Source organism: Polypterus senegalus, chromosome 1 (assembly GCF_016835505.1).
Source record: "Polypterus senegalus isolate Bchr_013 chromosome 1, ASM1683550v1, whole genome shotgun sequence".
Lineage (NCBI taxonomy): Eukaryota > Metazoa > Chordata > Cladistia > Polypteriformes > Polypteridae > Polypterus > Polypterus senegalus.
The window spans coordinates 331,954,608-331,972,977 of NC_053154.1; the positions used below are offsets into that span (position 1 = coordinate 331,954,608).

General features: G+C 48.4%; 1 protein-coding gene across 1 annotated transcript in view; it reads left to right on the forward strand.

Annotated features, from left to right (window-relative positions):
- Window positions 1-18,370, forward strand: part of ush1c (Usher syndrome 1C) — a 132,041-nt gene that overhangs the window by 95,978 nt on the left and 17,693 nt on the right. The window contains exons 15-20 of the mRNA XM_039740557.1: window positions 372-594; window positions 2,397-2,552; window positions 5,863-5,979; window positions 7,946-8,392; window positions 13,162-13,440; window positions 14,574-14,690. Coding sequence (XP_039596491.1) covers window positions 372-594; window positions 2,397-2,552; window positions 5,863-5,979; window positions 7,946-8,392; window positions 13,162-13,440; window positions 14,574-14,690 — 1,339 coding nt within the window. The remainder of the gene's footprint in view (window positions 1-371; window positions 595-2,396; window positions 2,553-5,862; window positions 5,980-7,945; window positions 8,393-13,161; window positions 13,441-14,573; window positions 14,691-18,370) is intronic.

Below are 18,370 nucleotides of genomic sequence, written 5' to 3' on the forward strand. Positions count from 1 at the left end.
GTAGACATTAAGAAGGCTCACAGAATGTCAGGTTATATAGCGCCTTGATGTGTGGAGTAGAAGTCACTGGAGGTTCTCCTCAGGCTTTATAACACACTGGTGAGGCCTCATCTGGAGTCCTGGGTGCAGTTTGGGTCTCCATAAAGACATTGCAGCACTAGAGAAGGTCCAGAGAGGAGCAGCCAGACTGATTCAGGGCTACAGGGGATGAGTTAGGAGGAAAGATGAAAAGAGCTGAGCCTTTACAGTGATGAAGAGGAGACCTGAGTGAAGAGTTGAATATGATGAAGGGTATTAGTGCAGTGGATCGAGACGGTGACTTTAAAATGAGTTCATCAAGAACACGGGGACACCGCTGGAATCTTGTGAAGGGGATGTTTTGCACAAACACACTACTTGGTCGCTTATTCCAAGCGTCTATGGTTAGCAGTGTTGGGCACAGTGGCCAGGTTAAAACGAAGCGAAGCAGCCAGTGATGGTGGCAGCAGTGGTGTGCACCCGTCATCTCCTGTTTCAATTCCACCCTCTCTGGCTCTCTCCCTAGCGTTTGGCTGGTTCTATCGGTACGAAGGCAGGTTTCCGACTCTCCGCAAGGTATGTGTGGCATTGCCAACTGAGCCACTCCCCATCTATGTCATTTTGTGTGGGTGCCGCTCCCGGGCCGATGAGCTGGCCGATGTTATGCCCTGTCCGGCAGCGTCACTTTGTGTTTTCTTTTCTGTCCTTTTTTTTTAATCAAACTCATTTACTTCTCGTATTTCCGCCTCCGAGTTGAGTGGTTTTCGTTGCCTTTCTGCATGGTGTGCTGCTCCGTGAGACTGACACAGGCTTGTTCGATATGGCGATTTATTTGTCGCTGTTTGATCTGGCATTGCCGTGACTACATTGCTTTACTATTTTTTCACTTTTAATCTAAAATAAATCTAAATATGAACTCACCGATAGGGAAAATCCGATCTGTCGAGGAGAAAGTTCCCGGCTGAAGTGAGCACGTACAGTAACATCGACGAAATCGATGAAAAGGAAACTCCACACATTTGGTGGAAATGCTTCCCGTTCACAGAGGGTAATACATGTGCGTGTGTGCCACCAGTGCCACGTCTAGAAGATGGTGCAGGGTGGCGGCTACCACTGTAAACCCCTAACAGTCTCCTCTAAAACTCGTTTTCCTTTTAAGGACGTTTCGACTACGCCTGATTCACGGAGAGCCCCTTTAACTCTGTGCGTTCCCAGCTGCTCACGCGATTTGACAGCGGATTGTTGTTACTGATAACTGCTCAGTTATTTTTGATGTTTGCTATTTAAGGTATACTGCCATATTGTTTTTTTTTTTAAGAAACAGCGAGTAAATATTCAAAATGACGTGTTTCATAAATGTGATTGGTGCCAAAGAGCAGACAATAGAGTTGCACAAATATTTGGGGCGCCCACCCGGATAATTTTTTCTGGCTGCAAAAGAGTTAAATTGGGAGTACATATGTGTACAGGTACGAGTCCAAAACCGAACTGACTTAACGAGGCAAAGGGAGCGCAGAGGAAGTGAGGTCATCAGGGCCGGAACCGGATGTGGCGTCATTGGGACCCAGGCGAAATTTCCCATAATCCCTCTGCAGTGGAAAGAGAGGAGGGATCAGCGCACCCTCTGGTCTGTCGTGGAATTGCCCTCATTCAGGCCCTCCCTTGCACACGTGTGTGACAGCAGACTAAGTGCTGTTCAGACTCCTGCCAGTCACATACACACATTGTGTACAGAAGCTCGACTGCGCCATTTTTTTTTTAAACCCCCCCCCTTCTCAACGATCCCCTCAGTAAGGACTTGTGTAGATTGAGGAAGATTTTGTTGCAGCAAATTTTCCAGGTTTACCGGTTAACTTGCTCGACAAATTTTTCCATCAAAATTCGCCATACAGCCAGATTAGGCAAACTTCTCCTAACACCCCATGATGCTTTGTGAGGCCAGTCAAACATCACAGGGCAATAGCAGCCATGTTGGATAGGGATGTCACTACCCGATCTGCACTATCTGCCCCATTTTCATTCCACTTGTGCAGATATTCTCATACTGTTGGCGCACGCCAGTCGTAGGGAAAGGAGCTCGGGAGATGCAGAGACTTGGAGTTGAATTTTATCTCATGGCGGCCACACAGCTCAGGGACATTTTAAAGCCCATTGTGCCATCGTAATTCATTCCAAACCGGCTCAGCTTCTCCTTACCATTTAATTTCAGTGCATTTCTTTGAGTTCACAAAAAATTCCCAAGCATTTCTGCCGATCTCGAGGTTCAGTGGGGTTCACTGATCGTTACTCAAGACCAAATCGTTCATATCATACAAGCCTGATGTAGCCTAAATGACCTGCTGTTGGCCTGAAAAGCTGGTGTGCTCTTCGCCTCACAGAAAGGAAAGGAGAAAAAGAAGCCGTCCAAAGTGGACACCCTGCAGGAGCAACGGAAGAACAAAAAGGAGCTGGAGTTTGAGCTGAAGTTGGCCAAAGAGAAGGAGGAGATGTTTGAGCGAGAAAAGCAGCTGAAAATCAGCAGGCTTGTGCAAGAGGTACTTGTGAGAATGTGAGCGGATCGGGAGGTGGGACGGCAGTGCCCGGTGACCTGCCGCCCGTGTAAGGAAAGGCAGAGGGGGAGATGTGGGGGTTTGGGGGACCAGGAGGGAAGACAGAGAGGTTTGTAGCAAGTCAGTAAATCAAACAACCAAAGTCCAAGACATACGGTGAAAGATGGTGCCAGGCAATCCTCAGTAAGGGAGAACATTTTACAATTCAAAAACCCACTAACTGCAAACGAAAATTAATTTGTTTTTTTGAAATCCGAAAACTTGGACGATAGGAATGGTGCACACCGCCATCTTCAGTACCCTGGTAGTCTCCTTTGGCATCAGGGTTTAGTTCTTATTTTGTACACCTGGTAGGACTCGGCCAGTGCCACCACAGCGCACCCCTTTCTGTCACCAGTCACTGCTCCCTGCCACTTTGAAGAGCAGCATAAAGATTTGAAAAGGCTGCGACAGAACTGCAGACACATTTCTTAGCAGCACAATAAGTTATCAAAGCCACAAACACAAAGCAAATCACCAAACGCAACCCTAAACGAGAAAATCAAAGCCCAATTCCCAAGTGCAGCGCACTTTTCTTGCCCCGATGTCTGCCGTTTCTTCCATTTCCGTCACTCCAATACAAACTGCTGGGTGCCACCATCCAGGGAGGACTGCTGTGTCACAGAGTGGGTCAGAAGCCAAAGTGTAGGCAGGGGTCGATGCTTGTGCCCGCCAAGACGAGATTCAGCAGTCAAGAAATTCACATCTCAACGTTTATCATCGGGAAATCAAACAAAAAGTCTCGTTAGAAAGTCTCCACAAACGTAGACAAAGAAGGAAGTGAGGCAGCAATTTAAATACCGTCATGCAGGTGACATCACGCCGGGCTACTCCCCCTAGCAACAGTGGGTCACATCATTGCAACTGTTACCCAGCTTGGTGATGTCCATGTTTGGTGTTCCGGTTTGTGACCAGCAGGGGGCAGACACAACAGACTCAGAGCCCAAGTTCAGCAACACCCACCTTTATTTATGGCTGCCCATACAGCACAGTCTACGGCACACCGCTCCTTCTTCCTCTTCTCCTTCCTCTCCTCTCTCTCTCTTTTTTTCTTCCTCTTCGCCTCCACTCCTCCTCCAGTATGCTTTGTCCTCCACCCCCTGACTCTGGCTCTCGGAGTAATGGCAGCTGGCTTCTTGTATAGGGCACCAGAAGTGCTCCAGGGGTCCAGTGATCTTCTCCCGGCATCACTTCCAGGTGTGGCAGAACTGCTGCCTCACAGGGCTCAATGATACCTGCAGCATGCCCTGGTAGCGCCCACTGAACCCAACAGGGCTGTGCCAAACCTCAACTCCCATGGAGCCCTGTGGGAGTATGAGGTACCACTGCAGCATGGGGGTCTGCCATCTATCTATCACTCTCATGGGGTACGGCTCTGGATATGTTTTCTCCCCTGGTCCTTCCAGTGTAGAGGCATCCCAGCCGGGTAAGGGGGAACAGCTGTCCACCACAGGTTCAAAACGTAACAATAGAAAAAGAATGAAAGTCTTTAACGCAAATGTGTATAGAGAATGGAGGGAGTACACAATTAAAATGTATAACATTTTCAGAAAAAAATGACTGAACACTAGTGAAGCATGTGGACCCCCGGTCGCATACATTTCTCTATGTTTGTCGTTCTTGCACTCTGTGTCCAGCCTTTGATGCTCAGCAGATGGCGCTGCCCTTTCTCTTCCTGTCATTCATCACGTCTTCGGCATCCACATTTGCTTGGCGCTCAGCAGATGTCGCTGCTCTTCTTTTTCTGTCCACCATGTCACTTGGTTTGCCAATCACTTTGCCTTAAGAAGCCCAAGAGTGCAGGTCAGTTTGCCAGGCTTGCTGCTACCTCACGTTTTTTTAATTATCAGAACTTATCAGGTGTTAAGCTTTTCAATCAAGACCAAGGTCAAGGTTGTAGCCCCTGCAGTTACACACTGACTTCTGTCTGCATTCATTTCTCCGTCTTTGTTGTCCTTGCATTCTGTATCCTGCCCTTGACATTCAGCAGCATTGACGCAGCTCTTCTTCTTGTCTTGTGCCTCTACAATGTGCTTGATGCTCAGCAGATGTTGCTGCTCTTCTTTTCCTTCCTTTTATGATGTTCTTCATCACGTTACCTGCGTCTGCAATTTGGTTGACACTTATCAGATGTCATTGCTCTTCTGCGTCTTTCCACCATATTGCTTGGTTTGCCAGTCTCTTTACCTTAAGAAGCCCATGAGTGCAGGTCAGTTTGCTGCTGCCTCAGGTTTTTTGAATTACCAGAATGTACAGGTGTTAAATTTTTCTCTCAAGACCAAGGTCCAGGTTGTAGCCCCTGTAATTACACGCCGACTTCTGCATGCATTTCTGTCTTTGTTGTCCTTGCATTCTGTATCCTGCCCTTGACATTCAGCAGATGATGCAGCTCTTCTTCTTCTTCTTCTTCTTCTTCTTCTTCTCTTGTGCCTCTGCAATGTGCTTGATGTTCAGCAGATGTGGCTGCTCTTCTTTTTTTGTCTGCCATGTCACTTCATTTTGTGATCACTTTGCCATAAGAAACCCACAAGTGCAGGTCGGTTTGCACAGGTTGCTGCTACCTCAACTTTTTTTAATTAACAGCACATATCGGGTCATATGCCTTCAATCGAGACCAAGATGGACGTTCTAGACTCAGTAGTCACACGTGTCCGCATGCACTTCTCCATCTTTGTTGTTCCTGCATTCTGTAGCCTTCACTTCAATGCTCAGCAGATGTCGCTGCTCTTCTTTTTCTTCCCTTTATGGTGTTCTTCCACATGTTATCTGCGTGTGCAGTTTGCTTGACGCTTATCAGATGTCACTGTTCTTCTGTTTCTTTCTACCATGTCGCTTGGTTTGCCAATCACTTTGCCGTAACAAACCTAGGAGCACAGGTCACTGTGTCAACCTCAGATTTTTTGAATTTCCACAACATATCAGGTCATAATTTTTCAGTCAAGACCAAGCTCAAGGTTGTAGCCCCTGTAGTTATCACGTGACAGATGGAGAGACTTTAGCATTTTAGATATATAGATAAGTTAACATAACACTGGCATGTGACTGCCGATGGGCATAGCAACCTTAGAGTATTTGGACACAAAATGGCAGCCCCTGTGACCGGCAATGATTTCATAAAGGCAACAAAACAGGGTGATAAAATGAAAAAACACCTCCAGAGAGTCCAAAACCAAAGAGCCACCACACTCGTGAGTGATACTAGACGGGTCACCGGGCACATCGCTGTCCCCATCTCACCAGCAGTCCTGTGATTCAGGTGTCGGAGACGGAGAGGGAGGACCAGGAGGAATCCGAGAAGGTGCAGCACTGGGTGGAGCGGCTGTGCCAGACCCGACTCGAGCAGATCTCCTCGGTCGACAACGAGACCCCCGAGGTAACATGGGGTTCGCCTGCCTGCCTGCCTGCCTGCCTGAGTGTGTTTGACAATGGAGGAGGGTGGGCGTCGGGGGGTCACGTGGCTGCGCTCTGCGTGTTTTGCCAAGGAGTTCGTTCAACTCAAAAGTGTGTGGAAATTATTGTGTGGCTTTCAAGAAGGTGTGAGTGCCGAGTTGGGGGTTCAAAAGTTCAAAATGCGAGTCACTGGAACAAACGTGACAAGAACAGGCCACTCAGCCCAGCAAGCTCGTCCATCCTGTTTACTTTGATTTGTCTAAAATAACATCAGTTTGGGATTCAGAGGTCCCTCCTGTCCACCACACTCGGGTATTCGTGGCTGTCTGGGGTTCATTGCGTGAAGGGAAGCTTTGTAACATTTGTGGAAAGTCCGCCCTTAAGTTTCCAGCTGCGTCCGCGTCTTCTTGTTGCTGAATTTCGTTTAAAGTGGGATCCCCTGCACCAGTTCCTTTCCTAACTTTAAACTCTTCAGTCGTGTCCCCTGTTGGTATCTGAATAGGTTCACCTCCATGCGTCTCTCCTTGTAGCTCAGACCTCTGAGTCCCACAGCCAGCCTTGTCTCTGGACTTCCTCTTGTGCTGCTGTGTCTTTTTTTGTGATGTGAGGACCAAAAGTACACACGGGGACTCCAGGTGAGGCGTCACTAGTATGTTATGGACGCCTGTGACTTGTACTGCACACATCAGGGCGCTATATAACCACACACACATGATGTAGACTCCGAGCGGCCCACCGTGACTCCCAGGTCCTCCTCTCAGGTCCTCGTCCCTCTGATTCTCCAGCTCTCTGCCCCTCCACTTAGTTTGGTGTCATCTGCTTGTTCTTTACAGAGCAGCGGCCCCACACTGACCCCTACTGCACGCCACTCGTAACATCCGCCCGTCACGCCAAAATCCTTTGTCTGAGCCCATTTTGTGCCCACCTACAGACTGTGTGCCCTGAGTTCTCATCACTTGTAGTTTTATCACTAAGCTCATCAAACGTCAAGGTCCATAATCTCGTGTGCTCCTCCCTGATGGGGTCCTTTTGTTGCTTCCAGTACATCAGTGAAACTTGACCTCCTCTTCCTACTCCTCCTCTTCGTCGTATTTGCTAACACGCCTGTTCATGGCCAGTGCTGCTCGGTCCTTCCATTTATCGACCTGTGACGCGCCTTTCAGGGTGGATGTCGTACGACTTTTGTCGAAATTCAGGGGTAGAGGACGGCAACCCGCACTAAGCTGTCACCAAACTCGCCGTTCTGTTTAAAGGTGGCTTCGTGGATTTGCTTTCCTGCGCCTGCCTGAGTAGCGAAGAGCAAACGGCTCCTCAAATGGCATCGACACCTGGCGAAAGACCAAAGCGAATGCGCCAAACGGAATACTCGGTGGACGGCGTTTGGCATTTCGTGTCGCTGAGTGGGACTCTGACTTGTCGGATTTTGATGGAAGAGATCCGGAGATCGAAGATGAAAGAGAGGGGCCAGCGTCCGCTGATCGTGGCGCTGGACGTGTCCATGTAGCGAATGCCCCTACGCCAGCGCTCACCTGGGAGGACCGCCACTTACGTTGACAAGGGGTACAGATCAGATTGTGTCACACTGCGACTGCTGCGCGTATTCCTGCTGGTGACTGAGTTGCCCACGCGACACCAAACGGGCGCCGACTGCAGCCACGCGTGCAGCAAAAGACATTTTCTGCCAATTTATGTGTGAAGCCATTGCTTTGTGTGCTTTTCAGAAAACTGCAAAAAATATTCCACCCTCAAAGAGTTCAGATTACTGACCGATATTTACTTGGATCAACCTGCTCGCCCCTCTTATACAGTATAACAGGTGGGTTTCTGTCTGCATTCCCAGGCTTCCAGTTGGTGATAATGAGGCTGAACCCCCCAACTCAGGACCCCCAGAGTGCTTGACCGTCACTGCATGCCCTGCTCTGTTTGTGACTCATCCAGTCTCATCCTAGGTGCCACCAGCGAGGTCGCCATCGACAGCCTCGTCCATGCGACGGTTCGCCGGTGGGCTGCAGCTTCACACCACCGATATGGATGACATCACTCTGGACCGGGTGGACCCGAGCCTCAAGCAGCCCAAGAAGAGGATGGCACCTGCGCCACCTTCTCCAAGGCCTTCTCCACCATCACCTGCGGCAAGACTGCCACCCCGTCCTCCATCACCCAAGCCCAAACCTCCACCCTCACCAAGGCCACCGCCTCAAGCCCACCCGTCCCTTCCAAGGATGCCACCCCCACCCCCTCCACCACCCCTTCCCGGGCAGCAGGGTGGCTTTCCTCGCCCGCAGATGCCCATCCCAGAAGAGCGATATGTGAGTCAAGCTGAATCTGTGAATGGGAGAGACTACAGGGGCAGGCCTGGCCCGGGCAATGAGCTGGCATACTCTCCCAGTCCCAAGGTAGATTCATGTCAATCTCTGAAAAAGTGGGCCGCATGCTGGCATCTTGGCCATCTGAGCATCTGACCAGCCTTGAAGGGCAAAAAGGTGCCAAGGTGTCAGTACCCGCTCGATGCCAGCTGCCAGTTCGCACCAGTGTGTGTTTCTTCTGATCCTGTCTTCCTGCATGTTTGACGTGTGTCACTGGTTTGCTGTGGCTTGTCTTTTTGGTGGCAGCAGAAAAAATGAAAATAATTCACTGCCCTGGCCCTTAACAAATGGGCACCTTCCGTGAGTGTGAAGGGGAACAGGGTTCTGAGGGCAGTGCCACCTTTCAGGACCATGCCATACTTCCTTCTGCCACCTTGTCTTTCCTGGCCCTCTTTGTCATCTGAGCTCACCTCTCAGCCTCTGCTCAGAAAACCCATAAGGAGTCTTTTTTAAAGTGCATACACATGGCATCCTTGTTCTTCTCTGGGTGCCCACTGGGTGGTTGGTTAGGAGCCTGCACTGATAGGGTGCATTGCCACACTGCACGACGAATCCAAATTAGGACCTGAGCACAGCCGTGCACTGGGTGACACCTCACAGACACGATGGCAGCAGAGCACCCCAAACCACACACTTGGCGGCTGCCACCAGGTTCTTCTGGTCAAACGTCACCTTTGATTTTTTCTAGACATGTCTCCTGGCACCGCGGCCAACTAACCGTCTTTACCTAGAGTGTCCGCAGTTTGTTGATCCAGACGTCTGCGTGTTCACGGCCTGGGCTTAGTCTCACCCTGATACTCCCTCTGCTCTCCTCCTGGCACATTGGCATGTTGGTGCAGCCACATACCAATGGCACACTCGGGCAGTGGTGACCATTACCTGCCAGTCCTGTGATGAAAATTCCGGCCTTCTCAGAGACGTCTTCTCAGCATCTTGGGGGTCTGAACTTGCTGGGGTGAGGACAGTGGAGTGCTTGACGATGGTTAATCTTCATACATCCCTTGGCAGACTCCTAGTCATCTAGAACCTTCCTTCTGGGGTCTCTGCGTGGTGAGGACACACACGTCAAACCAAACTCAATGTCTGAGCTTTAAGTAAGTCACGTTCAGATCCTCCCTCGCAATGTCCTCCTCATTAATTAGGGTTAGGGTTTGGGTTACAGTTAGTCCAATAGTCTAATTTGAGGTGGTCCGAAACGGAGGGGCGCACTTGCTTTTTCAACATGCCATGGAAACCCACAGAGCCGCCCTAACCCGACACAGGTGGGCAGAGACTGAAGTGCAGCACGTGACCCACTTTTACTCAGAGCTGGGGAGGCGCACAGCGCAGTTCAGCACCAAAGTATGCGAGACGCGGCCCCTTCTGTCACCCTTGGGTCACTCTCGGGCCTTCCTCCTCCACTCCTCCTCTGGCCAGCATCGTCTTCGTCTTCCTCGTCCCGACTCCGGCTCCCCGTATGGAGTGAGTGGGCTTCTGGGAGTGCCCCAGGTGGGCTCATCAGTATTACCTGGCGGCCCCAACAGGGTGATGCCAAACTCCAAGTCCCAGAGGGGATCCGTGGTGCCACAGCCGCCCAGGAGGGCTGCCCGCTAGTGTCCCAGTGAAGGTAGTGTCTTGGAGATGCTCTCTCCCCTGGTCCTTCCATCCAGCTGGCATCCCAGCCGGGCAATGGCTGCCTGTTTCAATGCGAAATGTTTTCTAATTTAAATTATAAAACAGACTGAAAAATGTCAATGTAGCCTGATGTTTGTTGTACGGAATCACATTTGACTACAGACGCTCTTTTCTGTGATTCCGAACGGGCCGAGTGCTGCAGACACAACGGTAGAAGTCGCTCTGTGTGGAGCTGAAGAGCCTACTGCCACCTAGAGGCACCTCCTAGCTTGGCAGGCCACACAGCCTGACTGGCGTTAACAACACAGAGGTGGAGGAGTGGCACGAAGGGAAATGCAAACAGGCCAGCATAGAGAGGTGGAAGAATCGATGGTAACGGGGCATCACGGCCGCTGTGCCAGTTCTGATAATAATGGCGGCACCTGGCCTGCATTAATAACACCAGCCAACATCCAAAATATTCCACTTTTAATTTACTTGTGTTATGTACGCCGTACTCTAATTAGACATGGACAGCGCATCTTGCCGGACCACCACCGTGGACAGCAGCCCCCCCAGGACTGGCTAGCAGCAGCACAGAGGTTGTTTCTGATTGGTTCTTTCGAGAAGAAGCTGAACTGCAGTGTGTTGGCATATTTGGGCCCACAGGCCGAAACTCCACAATAGGCCTGGAAACTCGAATCAGGCTGGTGGCCTGCACCTTAAACAGGCCTATTGTTATAATTGTCTTTAACGATCTTAAACTCGTCTTCGGGTTATGGGATCCATTTCTTAAGGTTTATTCTTTCATTTTACCATTTACTCCTTAGGAGTGTTTCTGACTCCATCTTGTATTTTAACCATCACTGCCATGTTTGTTCTCCATGGCCAGGACTGCCAGGGGCGTGTCCTGTGGGGTCATGACCCACGAGTAGTTGACACAACAGAATAGACGTTCCTTGAGAAAAGCTCTACATTACCTGAGCATACAGACGTTCTGGTGTTCAGTCAGCGAATGGGCAGGCGAACTTTCAAACAAAACCAGGAGATTCCATAAAAACCGAACCAAAACTAAAAAATATGAAACGAAGCTGAAGGCCAGCATGAGAGACGATCATCGAGGGTCGGAGAGCAAGAGGGTCAAAAGCAAAAGGTCACAAAAATCAACTCTGAAAACTTTAGAGGTTTGGCATCCCAGGTCGGGTAAGGAGTGGCACTCCATGCTGTCCTTCTATTCCGTCCCGTTGATTATGTGTGGGTCCCGACTTCAGAGGCCACGCCCATAGCAATGGGGTAGCAACCACAGAGGTCACACCCATAGCAATGGGGTCCTGACCTCAGAGGCCACACCCCTAGCATTTTGGTGCCGATCTCCAAGACAACCCTCCTAGCAATGGGGTCTTGACTTCTGAGGTCACACCCCTAGCAATGGTGTCCTGACTTAAGAGACCACAACCCTAGCAATGGGGTCTCGACTTCAGAGGGCACACCCCTAGCAATGGGCCTCGGCTTCAGTGGCCACGCCCATAGCAATGGGGCCCCGACTTAAGAGACCACACCCCTAGAAATGGAGACCTGACCTAAGAGGCTACACCCCTAGCATTTTAGTGCCAACATCAGAGACATCCCCCCTAGCAATGTGGTCCCGACCTCACAGGCCATGCCCCTAGCAATGGGGTCCTGACCTCACAGGCCACGCCCATAGCAATGGGGTCCTGACCTCAGAGGCCACACCCCTAGAAATGGAGTCCTGACCTCAGAGGCCACACCCCTAGCATTTTGGTGCCGATCTCCAAGACAACCCTCCTAGCAATGGGGTCTTGACTTCTGAGGTCACACCCCTAACAATGGCTTCCTGACTTCAGAGGCCACGCCCATAGCAATGGGGTCCCGACCTCAGAGGCCACACCCCTAGAAATGGAGCCCTGACCTAACAGGCCACACCCCTAGCATTTTAGAGCCAACATCAGAGACATCCCCACTAGCAATGGGGACCTAACCTCACAGGCCACGCCCATAGCAATGGGGTCCTGACCTCAGAGGCCACACCCCTAGCATTTTGGTACTGATCTCCGAGACAAATCCTCTAGCAATGGGGGTCTCGACTTCAAAGGGCACACCCTAGCAATGGGGTCCCGACTTAAGAGACCACACCCCTAACAATGGCTTCCTGACTTCAGAGGCCACGCCCATAGCAATGGCGTCCTGACCTCAGAGGCCACACCCCTAGAAATGGAGTCCTGACATCAGAGGCCACACCCCTAGCAACGCTGTAAATAAACCCAAGAATGTCTAAAATAAAAACAAGAACGAGAGCCGAGCAACACAAGCGCAGGACAGGGGCCTCCAGGAGAGAGCCGGGCAGTCATCCCAGCGCACAAATCGTGCTGACATCACAAAAGGAGCAAAGTTAAAGAATCAAAGGATTGAAAAAATAAAGAAATGAATGAAATCCTTTATTTGAACAAATATACCAAAGTTAATCCGAAACAAACAGCGAAATTAATAAATTAGGATTAAAGAAAGAAATGGCACTTAGGATGCTCAACCAAACCGTAACGCTTACAGTCCTGGAAAGGAACTGAAGGACGGCGGGCCGAACAAGATGAGCAGCAGTTAATGGCACAACGTGGCGTGGCACTGAGGACTCGCTGCTCTGCTCAGGGCATTAAATTGGGCCCAACATATAAAAAGCAGGGCAAATAATATTTTAAAATATCAGTAAAGGAAAAAATTGAAAGAAAAACGGGGAACCGAGGAACACAAGCAGCTGAGGCCTGAAGGGGAAACGCAGGCCGTTTAAGGAGGCCCCGCCCCCTCAGGCTCTACATACAAAAGAGAGAAGAAATGACAAATAATACGACAGCATTAAAAGATCTGAAAGAAATGAGAAAATGATTGAGAAACAAAACAAAGAACTTACCAAAAACGTTTACATTATCAAAGACACCAAGGAAATCGCAAAATAAATCGGCACTTTAAGATCATTTAACACTCGGAGTCCTTAAAGGGAACCCCAGGAATGGTGGGCTCAGCACAGCACTGAGACCCCTCTGCTCTTCAAGCAGACCAAAGTCGGCCAGAGCTGCAGATTGATGGGGGGGGTCTCACTCAACCAATCACAACATACAAAGAGCGAGGAAGACCACAAACAGAATTAACATAAATTACAATAATCTCATAATTTAAATAAAAATGAAACATAATGTGAAAAAGGCAAACAACCAGAATTAACACCGAAAAACAATAAACAAAAAAGCAACACCAACTTGACAAAAGAAAGCAGAGGTCGAGGTGGAGCTCTCATTGAACCCTCGTGTGGTGACCGGGGGCTCTTCGTTATGCTGTGTCTTGCTTGCCCCCCCCCTTTGCCAGCCTTTCTGGGTGCCCCTTTCCTAACTGCCATTGAATTTGCTTTCTGTGTGCTGCAGGTGAGGAGGAACACGTCACACGCCAGCAAAATCTCAACCACCAGCAACCCTCTGGTAGGTGGGCCATCCTCCCTTACTGTCACAGTGACTGGGCACAACTGGTGGCACTCGGAGCAAGAGAGAAGGGGCATCTGTTCCAGTGACCTGATGCCATTCAGGTTTACGTTTTGTGTTTATTCTGCCATGGCAGACCTGTGCCCACCTTATATGAGTCTATCCATCCATCCATCCATCCATTATCCGACCCGCTATATCCTAACTACATGGTCATGGGGGTCTGCTGGAGCCAATCCCAGCCAACACAGGGCGCAAGGCAAGAAACAAACCCTGGGCAGGGCGCCAACCCACCACAGGGTATATGAGTCTAAAGAACACAAAAAGACAAAATAAATTGAGTGGTCCGAACCGTCAGGGTGGTAACCCATCTGTGAAACGTGGATTCTGACCAGGCCTTATGTATGGCATTTGGGTTCCCACATGCAGTAAACTAAGACCCACGGCACCCTGTGGACCACTCAAGCATGGGTGGGGAGGGGACAGAAAGACCCCTCCACACACACACACACACACCCTGACTGAAAGGGCAAGTGGAGCACCAGTTTGGGGGTTCCACCCAGGGTTCAGGGAGCAGTTGGCACAACATGAATAGAGCCTCAAATTAAGTTTAAAAAAAGGAGAGTGCTGTGCTGCTTATAGCGCCCTGCACGTGAACGTCAAAGGAGGTCCCAGTGAGCACATCGATGCCAAGTCTCATTCCTTTTAGAGTCCCTCAATGCCCAGAATGTGACCTGGCAGCCATCATCAGTCGGTCCTCACTAGATAGTGCCTTCCCACTGCCCTCTAAGTCCCCCAGTATGCCAGCTCTGAGGTTTGACCCACCAGCACATTGCCCTCTACAGCTGACATTATTAAGAGGGAGGTGCCAGGCATGTTACCAAACAGCTTTACCTTAATCTTCCCTTGGCATAGTGTAGCCATAGTAGTGAGGCCCATGACCTCAGTGCCGTACTGCTGTCTGTCACAGGTAGTGCATTGTGTCTGGTGCCCCCTCTCTCTGAGAGAGGGTGACGATTGTCATGCCATCTGTCATGTGAGCAGGGCATCCACTGAACTGACTACAGCGGCCCCTTCTGCCATGCTGATCCTGGCGCCATGCTCATCATGTCTTCTTTCTATTCCCTTCTCAGCAACTCGCTCCCAGTCCTCCGAGCCAGCGGCGCCCTGTTGTGCCCATCGTGTCCAAGCCCATCATGCTGCCTCCGTCTCATGCCACCCACAGGCCGACCATAAAGGCGGAGGCCCTGGTAAGACCCGGGTGTGAGTGCCCTGTGTGCCGTGCTGTGCCATAACTTTGTCTTTGAACTTTGCTGCTCGTGGTGACCTCTGTGGCTGCTGCTTTTCATCCCGAGTTGATTGCTTTGAAGTGGTTGTGGTGGTCTTGACGTTTCCTTCCTACTTAAGATGGCTAAAACACAATCGCCTCTCAGACGGGTGGACCCCCTGCATTTCTTTCAGTTTAGGGTAGTGTGGTGCAGCGGTGAAGGCTTTGGACTTCAAACCTTGAGGTTGTGGGTTCAAATCCCACTACTGACACCACGGTGTGACCCTGAGCAAGTCACTTGACCTGCCTGGGCACCAACTGGAAAATACAAAAAAGAAATGTCACCAGTGGTATCATAAATGTCGTAAATCACCTTGGATGAAGGCGTCAGCCAAATAAGTGAACGTAAAGACCCCCCTGTATGACGCTGAGCTCTTGATCTGAAGGCACTTCCCCAACTGTCCACTAGATGTCCTCAATGCTGCTTCAGTTTCATTGGTGGCCATGAGGTCCCAGCTGGGAGGTGGTCCTCCAGTCCTCAGATCAGAAGGGTTGCCCTTGTGCACCCTAAAGGTGCCACCCCCTGTCTGACTGTCGTATTGGCTTTGGTCAGACTCCATATTTGGTGCATTACGGCATTTGGGTCAAAGATCTGCAAGTTACAACTCATAAGTGGCACACTGGCTCGATGACAAGGGTGTGGCGCCATTGTTATGACAAACGCAAAACAAAATGGTGATCAAGACGATGTAGAAAGTGAACGGTAAGGGCCTGGGTGTCATATGATGCCAACCAAAGACAAGTGTTGATGCCCATAATGTCAAAAAAAAAAACAAGAAAAAGGTCCCTCAATTAACTTGGACTGTTAGCCCCTCGTGTGCCAGACATTCTCAGAATTTATCAAGTGCCAGTGTAAAATCACACCACCTGCCACCATTTTAAATCAAGTGAGGAGACAAACTGCAGTGATGTCTGGCCACATGGCTGGCGACCGACACCGTGGCACAAAACTCCAGAGCCGCCAACACAGACAGGTGAGCCACCCAAGATGGTGCCCACTCTAATGTGCCCAGAGCCACAACAAAATGCCAGATTGGACTGCCTTATAACTGAAGGCACCTAACGCCAACTGAGACATTTAAGTCCCTTCATTTCTTTGTGTGAAGCTGCAGTGGCACTACTGGCATCCATTGACTGAGCTCACGTGGTCAGGCTGATGACGAGTCAGGGCACAACATTGAACTCACGGGTGAATCTGCCAGCATGGCGTGGCTGGGCCAAGGACACCTCTCAATGTGACTTGGGGACATCAATGTGTGACGAGGAGCAGTGACCATTAGGGGAGGAGCATTAGACCGATATGATAATGAGGAGAGGAACATATAATAAGTCAATAATATGATAATGAGGCGGGGAAAATATGATAATGAGGAGAGAACATTATGATAATGAGTCGTATGATAATGAGGAGAGGAAAATATGATAATGAGGAGAGGAGAAGAGGATAAGTAAAATATTATGATAATGAGGTAATGGACACTGAAACAGAGAATAAAAATAAGATCATAAGAAAAACATACAATATAACATATAATACATCAATATCAGGACAGTGCAGAAATATTATAATAAGAAACTGCAACATGCTAATGAGCAAAGTTTAATATGATAATGAGCAAATAATATGATAATGAGGAGAGGAACATGTATCAAGTCAATATTATGATAATAATAAGAAGAAAATATGATAATGAGACAATAATATGATAATGAGGAGAGGAAATTATGATAATGAGGAGAGGAGAAGAGGATAAGTAAAATATGATAATGAGGTAATGGACATTGAAACAGAGAATAAAAATAAGATCATAAGAAAAACATACAATATAACATATAATACATCAATATCAGGACAGTGCAGAAATATTATAATAAGAAACTGCATCATGCTAATGAGCAAAGTTTAATATGATAATGAGCAAATAATATGATAATGAGAAAGGATAATGTGACAAAGAAATCATAAGACATCAGAAATGAGAAAATTGTAAGAAAAGGCAAACGTGAAAATGAAAAGCATGTAAGTGAAAATATTAGAATGAGCAAAAAATATGATAATGAATTAAAAAGTTGCTAATTTGGTAATATAGAAAGACAACGTAACGGTGAAAGAGTAACCAGATAATGACAAAGTTATAATATCAGTATGAAAAACACATGATAAAGTGGAAATATTATAGTAAGAAAATGAGGAAAAATGTAATATGATAATGAGGAAATCACATTATAACAAGATAATAATGAGGAAATATTATAATGAGGAAGCAATAATTTGAGGATGAGGAAATGACATTACAGTGAGAAAAGAAAAATATGAGAAGTGATAATATGAAAATGACAATATGTTAATAAGTAAATAATGTGATAATGAGGAAACTATATTATGATAAGTAAATAAAGTAATGAGGCAGCAATATTATAATAAGGAAATTATGTTGTTAAAGAAAATAATATAATGGGAAATAATACTGTATAGTAATAAAAATAATATTTTGAATAAATGATAATATTATAATAAGTAAGATGATGAGGAGGAAGAACAAGAAACAATGTGGTAATGAGGAAAGGATAATAACGAAATGATGATATTCTAATAAGAACGATTATGACAATGAAGAAATATTATAAAGAAGAAGTGATGCCACACTAATGGGGAAAAGACTAATGAGATAATGAGGAGATCATATTATGATAAAAAGGAAAAGATGATATAACAGAGAAATAAGAATAAGACAGTAACAGTACTCTGTGTGAAAGATGCTTGGACAGAGACAGACAGACAGACAGACAGACAGACACTGAGACAGCCAAATGTCCAAACACATGCTATTTATTTTCTTTCATGCCACACACACAGTGCCCGAACCTCCACCATAGACTCAGCTTACAGTCCTTTCCTTTTCCTTTTCTTCTGCCGCCTCCACTCGTCTCTCGCATGTTCTGTCCACTGCCACCCGACTCCGGCTCCCCGAGTGGAGTGAGGCGGCCTGCATTATACTGCACCCGGAAGTGCTCCTGGTGCTTCCTAATTAACATCCAGCAGCACTTCCAAGTGTGGCAGAAGTACTGTATGCCAAGGCTCCAGAGCTGTCCAGGTGCCCTCTGGTGGTGGCCACGGACCCCCACAGGTTTGAGCTTCCCAGCCCTGATGCTATGCAAGGGTGCTGCCCTCTTGCATCCCAGGGAAGATATTGCCCCTCTTCCGGTCCTTCCCTTCTCCAGGCGCCCCAGTGGGCCAAGGTCCATATATTACAATTGGAAACAACAGCGTGGTGGTGAGGACAGCATACTGGAGAAATGCTTGCCTTGCATTCAGTAAATCCTATTCTGAAGAGTAAATGCTCATGTTAGGCGCTCAGCCAAAAGAGAAGCCCCCAACTCTGACAAAAAAGGCCAAGGACCACCCCAAGCACCACACAGTCACAGACTCCTCGGTGCTCCATTGTTCTTTCTATTTTTTCAAATTGGAAGCCGAAGTGACTCAAGCTGTCGGCAGTAGACATCCAAAGTGCCAACTCATCATTTTATATAGCGCCTTTCTGAAGAGAAAGCCTCCTCAATGGGCTTTCAAAGCACCGCCATCAGCCGCAGCACTTCTGAACT